The following is a 13,652-nucleotide window of genomic DNA, read 5'->3' on the forward strand; positions in this document are numbered from 1 at the left end:
AGTGAAACGAACGATCCTCACTTCAAAACGCAACGTAATATAATTACCCTGCTGAGGCTGAGCCGTGTTCATCCATCACTGTCACGTGCTTTCTGTTAAGGTGTTCTCGCATCACCGTTGTGCTACAGTAGCAGCTCCTTTACTACAGTAACTTTAATACAGTAACTTTACTACAGTAGCAGCTCCTTTACTGCAGTAACTTTACTACAGTAGCAGCTCCTTTACTACAGTAACCATGACGACGACTCCCTCTCTTCCAGATGGTTTTTCCGTCAGGTTGTCAGTCAGTCCAGCAGATGGCGATGTTGTTCAGGGCAGCTCCGTCACTCTCACCTGCAGCAGCAGTGATGCCAACCCACCTGTGTGGAGGTACGCCCTGTATATGGAGAATGAAGGAGGAGGCGAGACTTGGGTGGCAGAGAGTGAGAGTCCAACACTCACACACACCATCTCCAACGTTCAGCCCAGACACAGTGGAGGGTACTACTGCAGGGCCGCCAATGGCATCAGCTATGCCAGATCTCCTCCAACTACCCTCCGTGTTCAGTGTGAGTATTATGGACAGTTTTAATAATACACACACACACACACACACACACACACACACACACACATACACCACACACACACATACACACACACAATGACATAAAACAGATTTGCACACACACACACACACACACACACACACACACATACACACACACACACACACACACACACACACACACATACACACACACAATGACATAAAAACAGATTTACACACACAAACACACACACACACACACACACATACACCACACACACACACACACACACACACACACACATACACACACAATGACATAAAAACAGATTTACACACACACACACAAACAGATTCACACACACACACACACACACACACACACACACACACACACACACACACACACAATGACATAAAAACAGATTTGCACACACACACACACACACACACAATGACATAAAAATAGATTTGCACACACACACACACACACGCACACACACACAATGACATAAAAACTGATTTGCACACACACACGCACACACACACACACACACACACACACACACACACAATGACATAAAAACAGATTTGCACACACACACACACACACACACAATGACATAAAAACAGATTTACACACACACACACACACACACAATGACATAAAAACAGATTTGCACACACACACACACACACACACACACACACACAATGACATAAAAACAGATTTGCACACACACACACACCCTCACAATGACATATAAAACAGATTTAGCAGACTATTGCTGACTGTGAAACGATGTTTAGTGTGAGTATTATTGAGTATTATTGAGTATTATTGAGTATTATTGAGTATTATTGACAGTTTTAACTCACCTTGTTTAAGCTTTATTGACCTGGATAACTGTAAGTACAGGCCAGCTGGAGTCACATGGTGGTGTTAGTGAGGTCTGTAATGGACATCTTGTTGTGTGTAAAGAACCTTATTATTAGAAGCAACATATAAAATACCATCTGACACACACCAGCATCACATTCTAAAGACTCTGTGATGTGATTGGATCCTTCCTGTTATTTCTCAGACCCTCCTGGGGACATCTCAGTGTCGGCCCTTCCTATTGGTCCAGTAGTAGCAGGCAGCTCTGTGACTCTGACCTGCAGCAGTGCAGCCAACCCTGCAGTAGAGAGCTACACCTGGTACAGAGCCAACGGCACCGGGACCAGCCCTGGGGTACCAGGGGCTCAGCTGGTCCTGGAGGACGTCTCTCCTCAACACTCTGGCCAGTACGTCTGTGAGGCTCGGAACAAACACGGATCCCTCAACTCATCTCTCCTGACTCTGGACGTCCAGGGTGAGTTCATCACTAGGCTTGTTCTGACTCTGGAGGTCCAGGGTGAGTTCATCACTAGGCTTGTTCTGACTCTGGAGGTCCAGGGTGAGTTCATCACTAGGCTTGTTCTGACTCTGGAGGTCCAGGGTGAGTTCATCACTAGGCTTGTTCTGACTCTGGAGGTCCAGGGTGAGTTCATCACTAGGCTTGTTCTGACTCTGGAGGTCCAGGGTGAGTTCATCACTAGGCTTGTTCTGACTCTGGACATCCAGGGTGAGTTCATCACTAGGCTTGTTCTGACTCTGGAGGTCCAGGGTGAGTTCACTAGGCTTGTTCTGACTCTGGAGGTCCAGGGTGAGTTCACTAGGCTTGTTCTGACTCTGGAGGTCCAGGGTGAGTTCATCACTAGGCTTGTCCTGACTCTGGAGGTCCAGGGTGAGTTCACTAGGCTTGTTCTGACTCTGGAGGTCCAGGGTGAGTTCATCACTAGGCTTGTTCTGACTCTGGAGGTCCAGGGTGAGTTCATCACTAGGCTTGTTCTGACTCTGGACGTCCAGGGTGAGTTCATCACTAGGCTTGTTCTGACTCTGGACGTCCAGGGTGAGTTCATCACTAGGCTTGTTCTGACTCTGGAGGTCCAGGGTGAGTTCATCACTAGGCTTGTTCTGACTCTGGACGTCCAGGGTGAGTTCATCACTAGGCTTGTTCTGACTCTGGACGTCCAGGGTGAGTTCATCACTAGGCTTGTCCTGACTCTGGAGGTCCAGGGTGAGTTCATCACTAGGCTTGTCCTGACTCTAAGACATAAAAACAGATTTGCACACACACACACACACACACACACACAATGACATATAAAACAGATTTAACAGACTATTGCTGACTGAAACACCCTTTTGAGTATCATGTCTATCCTAACAACAACAGGAACAGTAACTTTACTACAGTAGCAGCTCCTTTACTACAGTAACCATGACGATGACTCCCTCTCTTCCAGATGGTCCAGAGAACGTCAGGTTGTCAGTCAGTCCAGCAGATGGCGATGTTGTTCAGGGCAGCTCCGTCACTCTCACCTGCAGCAGCAGTGATGCCAACCCACCTGTGAGGAGCTACTTCCTGTATAAGGAGGAGGAAGGAGGAGGCTTTACTACTGTGACAGAGAGTCAGAGTCCAACATTCACCATCTCCAACGTTCAGCCCAGACACAGTGGACGGTACCACTGCGAGGCCTACAATGACATCAGCTCAGCCAGATCTCCTCCAACTACCCTCCGTGTTCAGTGTGAGTATTATGGACAGTTTTAATAATACACACACACACACACACATACACCACACACACACACACACACACACACACACATACACCACACACACACATACACACACAATGACATAAAAACAGATTTACACACACAAACACACACACACACAAACAGATTTACATACACACACACACACACACAATGACATAACAATTGATTTGCACACACACACACACACACACGCACACACACACACACACACACACACACACACACACACACACACAATGACATAAAAACAGATTTGCACACACACACACACACACAATGACATAAAAACAGATTTACACACACACACACACACACACACACAATGACATAAAAACAGATTTGCACACACACACACACACACACACACAATGACATAAAAACAGATTTGCACACACACACACACACACATACACACACACACACACACACACACACACACACACACACACACAATGACATAAAAACAGATTTGCACACACACACACACACACACACACAATGACATAAAAACAGATTTACACACACACACACACACACCCTCACAATGACATAAAAACAGATTTGCACACACACACACACACACACACACACACCCTCACAATGACATATAAAACAGATTTAGCAGACTATTGCTGACTGTGAAACGATGTTTAGTGTGAGTATTATTGAGTATTATTGAGTATTATTGAGTATTATTGAGTATTATTGACAGTTTTAACTCACCTTGTTTAAGCTTTATTGACCTGGATAACTGTAAGTACAGGCCAGCTGGAGTCACATGGTGGTGTTAGTGAGGTCTGTAATGGACATCTTGTTGTGTGTAAAGAACCTTATTATTAGAAGCAACATATAAAATACCATCTGACACACACCAGCATCACATTCTAAAGACTCTGTGATGTGATTGGATCCTTCCTGTTATTTCTCAGACCCTCCTGGGGACATCTCAGTGTCGGCCCTTCCTATTGGTCCAGTAGTAGCAGGCAGCTCTGTGACTCTGACCTGCAGCAGTGCAGCCAACCCTGCAGTAGAGAGCTACACCTGGTACAGAGCCAACGGCACCGGGACCAGCCCCGGGGTACCAGGGGCTCAGCTGGTCCTGGAGGACGTCTCTCCTCAACACTCTGGCCAGTACGTCTGTGAGGCTCGGAACAAACACGGATCCCTCAACTCATCTCTCCTGACTCTAGACGTCCAGGGTGAGTTCATCACTAGGCTTGTTCTGACTCTGGAGGTCCAGGGTGAGTTCATCACTAGGCTTGTTCTGACTCTGGAGGTCCAGGGTGAGTTCACTAGGCTTGTTCTGACTCTGGAGGTCCAGGGTGAGTTCATCACTAGGCTTGTTCTGACTCTGGAGGTCCAGGGTGAGTTCATCACTAGGCTTGTTCTGACTCTGGAGGTCCAGGGTGAGTTCATCACTAGGCTTGTTCTGACTCTGGAGGTCCAGGGTGAGTTCATCACTAGGCTTGTTCTGACTCTGGAGGTCCAGGGTGAGTTCATCACTAGGCTTGTTCTGACTCTGGAGGTCCAGGGTGAGTTCATCACTAGGCTCGTTCTGACTCTGGAGGTCCAGGGTGAGTTCATCACTAGGCTTGTTCTGACTCTGGAGGTCCAGGGTGAGTTCATCACTAGGCTTGTTCTGACTCTGGAGGTCCAGGGTGAGTTCATCACTAGGCTTGTCCTGACTCTGGAGGTCCAGGGTGAGTTCATCACTAGGCTTGTTCTGACTCTGGACATCCAGGGTGAGTTCACTAGGCTTGTTCTGACTCTGGACGTCCAGGGTGAGTTCATCACTAGGCTTGTTCTGACTCTGGAGGTCCAGGGTGAGTTCATCACTAGGCTTGTTCTGACTCTGGAGGTCCAGGGTGAGTTCATCACTAGGCTTGTTCTGACTCTGGAGGTCCAGGGTGAGTTCATCACTAGGCTTGTTCTGACTCTGGACGTCCAGGGTGAGTTCATCACTAGGCTTGTTCTGACTCTGGAGGTCCAGGGTGAGTTCATCACTAGGCTTGTTCTGACTCTGGAGGTCCAGGGTGAGTTCATCACTAGGCTTGTTCTGACTCTGGAGGTCCAGGGTGAGTTCATCACTAGGCTTGTTCTGACTCTGGAGGTCCAGGGTGAGTTCATCACTAGGCTTGTTCTGACTCTGGAGGTCCAGGGTGAGTTCATCACTAGGCTTGTTCTGACTCTGGAGGTCCAGGGTGAGTTCATCACTAGGCTTGTTCTGACTCTGGAGGTCCAGGGTGAGTTCATCACTAGGCTTGTTCTGACTCTGGAGGTCCAGGGTGAGTTCATCACTAGGCTTGTCCTGACTCTGGAGGTCCAGGGTGAGTTCATCACTAGGCTTGTTCTGACTCTGGAGGTCCAGGGTGAGTTCATCACTAGGCTTGTCCTGACTCTGGACGTCCAGGGTGAGTTCATCACTAGGCTTGTTCTGACTCTGGACATCCAGGGTGAGTTCACTAGGCTTGTTCTGACTCTGGAGGTCCAGGGTGAGTTCATCACTAGGCTTGTTCTGACTCTGGACGTCCAGGGTGAGTTCATCACTAGGCTTGTCCTGACTCTGGAGGTCCAGGGTGAGTTCACTAGGCTTGTTCTGACTCTGGACGTCCAGGGTGAGTTCATCACTAGGCTTGTCCTGACTCTAAGACATAAAAACAGATTTGCACACACACACACACACACACACACACACACACACACACACACACACAATGACATATAAAACAGATTTAACAGACTATTGCTGACTGAAACACCCTTTTGAGTATCATGTCTATCCTAACAACAACAGGAACAGTAACTTTACTACAGTAGCAGCTCCTTTACTACAGTAACCATGACGATGACTCCCTCTCTTCCAGATGGTCCAGAGAACGTCAGGTTGTCAGTCAGTCCAGCAGATGGCGATGTTGTTCAGGGCAGCTCCGTCACTCTCACCTGCAGCAGCAGTGATGCCAACCCACCTGTGAGGAGCTACTTCCTGTATAAGGAGAAGGAAGGAGGAGGCGTTACTGGTGTGACAGAGAGTCAGAGTCCAACATTCACCATCTCCAACGTTCAGCCCAGACACAGTGGACGGTACCACTGCGAGGCCTACAATGACATCAGCTCAGCCAGATCTCCTCCAACTACCCTCCGTGTTCAGTGTGAGTATTATGGACAGTTTTAATAATACACATACACACACACACACACATACACCACACACACACACACACACATACACACACACAATGACATAAAAACAGATTTACACACACAAACACACACACACACAAACAGATTTACATACACACACACACACACACACACACAATGACATAACAATTGATTTGCACACACACACACACACACACACACGCACACACACACACACACACACACACACACACACACACACACACACACACAATGACATAAAAACAGATTTGCACACACACACACACACAATGACATAAAAACAGATTTACACACACACACACACACACACAATGACATAAAAACAGATTTGCACACACACACACACACACACACACACAATGACATAAAAACAGATTTGCACACACACACACACACACACATACACACACACACACACACACACACACACACACACACAATGACATAAAAACAGATTTGCACACACACACACACACACACAATGACATAAAAACAGATTTGCACACACACACACACACACACATACACACACACACACACACAATGACATAAAAACAGATTTACACACACACACACACACCCTCACAATGACATAAAAACAGATTTGCACACACACACACACACACACACACCCTCACAATGACATATAAAACAGATTTAGCAGACTATTGCTGACTGTGAAACGATGTTTAGTGTGAGTATTATTGAGTATTATTGAGTATTATTGAGTATTATTGAGTATTATTGAGTATTATTGAGTATTATTGACAGTTTTAACTCACCTTGTTTAAGCTTTATTGACCTGGATAACTGTAAGTACAGGCCAGCTGGAGTCACATGGTGGTGTTAGTGAGGTCTGTAATGGACATCTTGTTGTGTGTAAAGAACCTTATTATTAGAAGCAACATATAAAATACCATCTGACACACACCAGCATCACATTCTAAAGACTCTGTGATGTGATTGGATCCTTCCTGTTATTTCTCAGACCCTCCTGGGGACATCTCAGTGTCGGCCCTTCCTATTGGTCCAGTAGTAGCAGGCAGCTCTGTGACTCTGACCTGCAGCAGTGCAGCCAACCCTGCAGTAGAGAGCTACACCTGGTACAGAGCCAACGGCACCGGGACCAGCCCTGGGGTACCAGGGGCTCAGCTGGTCCTGGAGGACGTCTCTCCTCAACACTCTGGCCAGTACGTCTGTGAGGCTCGGAACAAACACGGATCCCTCAACTCATCTCTCCTGACTCTGGACGTCCAGGGTGAGTTCATCACTAGGCTTGTTCTGACTCTGGAGGTCCAGGGTGAGTTCATCACTAGGCTTGTTCTGACTCTGGAGGTCCAGGGTGAGTTCATCACTAGGCTTGTTCTGACTCTGGACGTCCAGGGTGAGTTCATCACTAGGCTTGTTCTGACTCTGGACGTCCAGGGTGAGTTCATCACTAGGCTTGTTCTGACTCTGGAGGTCCAGGGTGAGTTCATCACTAGGCTTGTTCTGACTCTGGAGGTCCAGAGTGAGTTCATCACTAGGCTTGTTCTGACTCTGGAGGTCCAGGGTGAGTTCATCACTAGGCTTGTTCTGACTCTGGACGTCCAGGGTGAGTTCATCACTAGGCTTGTTCTGACTCTGGACGTCCAGGGTGAGTTCATCACTAGGCTTGTTCTGACTCTGGAGGTCCAGGGTGAGTTCATGACTAGGCTTGTTCTGACTCTGGAGGTCCAGGGTGAGTTCATCACTAGGCTTGTTCTGACTCTGGAGGTCCAGGGTGAGTTCACTAGGCTCGTTCTGTGGTGCAGATGTGTAGCTCTGCTAACGATGGGTGGTTAAACAAGCGGTTTGTTGTCCTCTAGATATCTCAACGTGTTCACATCCTGAGTGTGTTAGTGAGACCGTAGCAGACATGACTGTTAATGAAGGATGATAGAATGTGACGGTGCAGCTTCCTGGTGTTAAGCTGTTGACAGGCAGCTTCCTGGTGTTAAGTTGTTGACAGGCCTATCTCTGAAACTCCTCAGACAAGACATTTCCAGGTGACATGGAGGTTAACTAGTTTTCCTATGAAGAGTGAAGGTTGTTATGACGTCATCTGTTTCCTGTTTCCTGTTTCCTGTAGACGCCCCAGCGAGGGTCTCTGTGGAGGTCAGTCCCTCTGGTGCCCTGGCGGAGGGCAGCGATGTCACCCTGACCTGCAGTTGCCATGCCAACCCTGCAGTAGAGACCTACACCTGGTGGTTCACGAAGAGGGGAGGAGCCAACACCTCAGAGGCGGGGCTTGGACAGGTGCTGAGTCTGACCTCTCTAAGCCACGCCCACACTGGACGGTACTTCTGTGTGGCCAGAAACTCTGTGGGGGCGAACAACTCTACTGAGGTGGACATACAGCTTGGACTGACCTCAGGTCATTATAATTATATTATTAATAACCTTATTACTATTATTATTATTATTATTATTACTATTATTATTATTATTACTATTACTATTATTATTATTATTATTACTATTATTATTATTATTACTATTATTATTATTACTATTATTATTATTACTATTATTATTACTATTATTATTATTATTATTATTATTATTACTATTATTATTATTATTACTATTACTATTATTATTATTATTATTACTATTATTATTATTATTACTATTATTATTATTATTATTATTATTATTAGTACTACTACTACTACTACTACTACTAATAATAATAATAATAATAATAATAATAATGGTAATAATAATAATAGTAATAATAGTAATAATAATAATAATGCACCTAATCCCCCCAGTATGAAGTACAGCACATGTCATACAAGTGAGCAGCAGTTCCATGTCTGTCTGTCTTTATTCAGTTGACCTGGTCATCATCCGCGTCGGCCTGGGAGTCAAGGCCTTCCTGGTGCTGCTGCTTCCTGTGGTGATGCTCTGGCTGTGGTGAGAGTCTGAGACAGTGTGCGCTCAGCTTTAAGTAACATTCTCCTCTTCTTAACAAACACGCACAGAGCCCAAAGTAACTGAACACTTCAGAGAGACTCAGCAATTAATGGAGATATATCTGTAATACTGCATCTGTGTGTTGTCTGATGTGAACCAGGGTCAGGTTGTAAGACCTCTCAGAGGGTTGAACATGTGAACCAGGGTCAGGCTGTATCTCAGAGGGTTGAACATGTGAACCAGGGTCAGGCTGTATCTCAGAGGGTTGAACATGTGAACCAGGGTCAGGCTGAATCTCAGAGGGTTGAACATGTGAACCAGGGTCAGGCTGTATCTCAGAGGGTTGAACATGTGAACCAGGGTCAGGCTGTATCTCAGAGGGTTGAACATGTGAACCAGGGTCAGGCTGTATCTCAGAGGGTTGAACATGTGAACCAGGGTCAGGCTGCATCTCAGAGGGTTGAACATGTGAACCAGGGTCAGGCTGTATCTCAGAGGGTTGAACATGTGAACCAGGGTCAGGCTGTATCTCAGAGGGTTGAACATGTGAACCAGGGTCAGGCAGTATCTCAGAGGGTTGAACATGCGAACCAGGGTCAGGCTGTATCTCAGAGGGTTGAACATGCGAACCAGGGTCAGGCTGTATCTCAGAGGGTTGAACATGTGAACCAGGGTCAGGCTGTATCTCAGAGGGTTGAACATGCGTTGGTGGTTCTTCTCTTCTTCAGTGTCGGTTGTTTTGTTTTGACAGGAAGGGACGAGGGACCGCAGAAGACAACCAGGTGAGAAGAGCTCATTTACCTGGTCCCAGATCTGTATGTGTTTTAGTCTGGTCCCAGATCTGTATGTGTTTTAGTCTGGTCCCAGACCTGTATGTGTTTTAGTCTGGTCCCAGATCTGTGTTTTAGCCTGGTCCCATATCAGTATGTGTTTTAGCCTGGTCCCAGATCTGTATGTGTTTTAGCCTGGTCCCAGACCTGTATGTGTTTTAGCCTGGTCCCAGACCTGTATGTGTTTTAGCCTGGTCCCAGACCTGTATGTGTTTTAGTCTGGTCCCAGACCTGTATGTGTTTTAGCCTGGTCCCAGATCTGTGTTTTAGCCTGGTCCCATATCAGTATGTGTTTTAGCCTGGTCCCAGATCTGTATGTGTTTTAGCCTGGTCCCAGACCTGTATGTGTTTTAGCCTGGTCCCAGACCTGTATGTGTTTTAGCCTGGTCCCAGATCTGTATGTGTTTTAGCCTGGTCCCAGACCTGTATGTGTTTTAGCCTGGTCCCAGATCTGTATGTGTTTTAGTCTGGTCCCAGATCTGTATGTGTTTTAGTCTGGTCCCAGACCTGTATGTGTTTTAGCCTGGTCCCAGATCTGTATGTGTTTTAGCCTGGTCCCAGACCTGTATGTGTTTTAGCCTGGTCCCAGACCTGTATGTGTTTTAGCCTGGTCCCAGACCTGTGTGTGCTTTAGCCTGGTCCCAGATCTGTATGTGTTTTAGCCTGGTCCCAGACCTGTATGTGTTTTAGTCTGGTCCCAGATCTGTATGTGTTTTAGCCTGGTCCCAGATCTGTATGTGTTTTAGCCTGGTCCCAGACCTGTATGTGTTTTAGCCTGGTCCCAGACCTGTATGTGTTTTAGTCTGGTCCCAGACCTGTATGTGCTTTAGCCTGGTCCCAGACCTGTATGTGTTTTAGCCTGGTCCCAGACCTGTGTGTGTTTTAGTCTGGTCCCAGATCTGTATGTGTTTTAGTCTGGTCCCAGATCTGTATGTGCTTTAGCCTGGTCCCAGACCTGTGTGTGTTTTAGTCTGGTCCCAGACCTGTATGTGTTTTAGCCTGGTCCCAGACCTGTGTGTGTTTTAGTCTGGTCCCAGACCTGTATGTGTTTTAGCCTGGTCCCAGATCTGTATGTGCTTTAGCCTGGTCCCAGACCTGTATGTGTTTTAGCCTGGTCCCAGACCTGTATGTGTTTTAGCCTGGTCCCAGACCTGTATGTGTTTTAGTCTGGTCCCAGACCTGTATGTGTTTTAGCCTGGTCCCAGACCTGTATGTGTTTCAGTCTGGTCCCAGACCTGTATGTGTTTTAGCCTGGTCCCAGATCTGTATGTGTTTTAGCCTGGTCCCAGACCTGTATGTGTTTTAGTCTGGTCCCAGACCTGTATGTGCTTTAGCCTGGTCCCAGACCTGTATGTGTTTTAGCCTGGTCCCAGACCTGTATGTGTTTTAGCCTGGTCCCAGACCTGTATGTGTTTTAGCCTGGTCCCAGATCTGTATGTGTTTTAGTCTGGTCCCAGACCTGTATGTGTTTTAGTCTGGTCCCAGACCTGTGCTTTAGCCTGGTCCCAGATCTGTATGTGTTTTAGCCTGGTCCCAGACCTGTATGTGTTTCAGCCTGGTCCCAGATCTGTGCTTTAGCCTGGTCTCCGTCTCAACTTCTCTGTCCTGTGTGTCTGTGTCTGTCACCATCTTCCAGGAGGACCAAATCCCGGAGTATGTTAATGTCAGAGGGCGGGGCCCCAGGGGGCGGGGCGGAGCCACCCCAGCCAGACAGGAAACCAGGGTGATTGAACAGGAAGACGACCTTTAAAAAGTTGCGTTCCCACTTCACCTGAACAACTATAATGTACCTGTCTACTGTAGTTGTACAATATAGGACACAATGTCCAGCAGGATAAAGATAGAGGGAATCAGTAATCTGTCAATAACTCTGTCAGGGTTGGGCTCAATTCCATTTCAATTCAGTCAAATCAGTTAACATTTTCAAACTTGCTTTAATTGAAATTCTTTTTTTAATTTTTTATATTTTTTTATTTAACCAGGCAAACATGTAAGAACAAATTCTTATTTGCAAATGCAGCCTGACCAAAAAGCAATGGCTCTTTGGCGAAAGCAATGGCTCAATTGACGGCAGCCCTGAATTGTGTCCATTTTTTTTTTTTTTTAAATTCTTCCTTCTTCTAGCACGACGACTGCCAATGGCCCCAGGCCTGAGCATAGATGACTTTCTCCTGCTATGGCTGGTAGATAGATGATTCACTTACTTATTTACATCACATTTTTGGCATTTAGCAGACGCCTTAATCGAAACGACTTACAATCAAAACATTTGGGTAAAGGCGTCTTCTGAATGCTAAAAATGTCAATGTAAATGCTGTCCTGAACATATGAGCCTCCGGTATTGAACCGGGGTTCACTGAACCATGTCTGTTACACATACGCCCCCTTGTGGTGGAAAACCTGAACACTGGTGGTCTCAGTGGTCTCATGCTTTTTACTGTATTTTTGCCCCTGGAGTTTTGCTTTTTAATTATTTGTATACAAATTAAGTGATTTTAGTGGTCTCATATGCTTTTTACTGTATTATGAGCCTTTGATTATTATTATTATTTTAATTAAGTTAAAAATTAAGTTACTTCAGTATTTCTGGGGTCTCATGTGCATCTCACTGTATTGTTGCTTTAGTTGTTGCTGAGTTATTGTTACACTTATTGTTATAAAGACTTAATAAAATAAAATAGGAAAGGGTATGTTAGTCAGGGGAGGCTGTGGAGGTAGAAATCGGAGGGCAAAGCTCATTGTAATGAGGAATGGTGTCAAACACGTTCCACCAGTCTCCCCTGATGTTAGTATGTTGTGCTATGCATGTTTTATCCATACTGTATGGTTTTATTATTAATTGTGTTTAACTTTATTCTGTTAACATTTACATTTGGTCTATTTACTAATAATGGAACATTTATAATCATTTCTATTTTATTCATTAAAGCTAAAAAAAACAAACTCTCTTGTCCTGGGATGTTTTAGAATGATACAACCTGGAGGAGAACCATCAAAGGAGAAATAGTAATAATAATAATAACTTTAATTTCTATAGCGCACATATATACATACATATACATATACATACATGCCCAAGCCCACGATATGTTATTGCTCATATGTTTTAATCATGTTATTTTACCAACTCCTAAGACAACAGTATAGTAAGCTAGTTTCTTTCGCTAGCTGAAGATATATTGGCCCCAAATCATTTTAAAACTTGTTTAGCTATTATGTTCGACGTTTCTGTCGAAGTAGTAAAGGTATCTACGGTGGGAGTGTACCTATGTTCCCCGGGTCCTATGTTCCCCGGGACTTATGTTCCCCGGTTCCCCGCTTCTGAAAAAGGGTCCTATGTTCCCCGCTCCCGAAAAAGGGTCCTATGTTCCCCGGTCTTATGTTCCCCGGCTAATTAACTACTAAATCGAAGTAAATTTAAAGTTGTTTCCGTCCATGATTGGAAATATGTGTAGCCCATATCCAAAAGAGAAATACCAGTGAAAGGCTATCTCCCAGCTAACACAGTTACGCAGTGCTT

General features: G+C 45.6%; 1 protein-coding gene across 1 annotated transcript; it reads left to right on the top strand.

The window, feature by feature from the left end:
- Positions 1 to 235: 235 nt before the first annotated feature.
- On the top strand, positions 236 to 11,859 carry LOC308175618 (B-cell receptor CD22-like; the record flags this gene model as incomplete). The annotated part of the gene is made up of 9 exons (XM_080551249.1): positions 236 to 548; positions 1,615 to 1,884; positions 2,861 to 3,004; positions 4,109 to 4,378; positions 6,044 to 6,328; positions 7,351 to 7,620; positions 8,473 to 8,757; positions 9,221 to 9,302; positions 11,769 to 11,859. The coding sequence occupies 9 exons, from the start codon at positions 236 to 238 to the stop codon at positions 11,857 to 11,859; spliced, it is 2,010 nt and encodes a 669-aa protein (XP_080407375.1).
- Positions 11,860 to 13,652: the final 1,793 nt, after the last annotated feature.

This window comes from Nansenia antarctica (assembly GCF_963989245.1).
Source record: "Nansenia antarctica genome assembly, contig: SCAFFOLD_147, whole genome shotgun sequence".
Lineage (NCBI taxonomy): Eukaryota > Metazoa > Chordata > Actinopteri > Argentiniformes > Microstomatidae > Nansenia > Nansenia antarctica.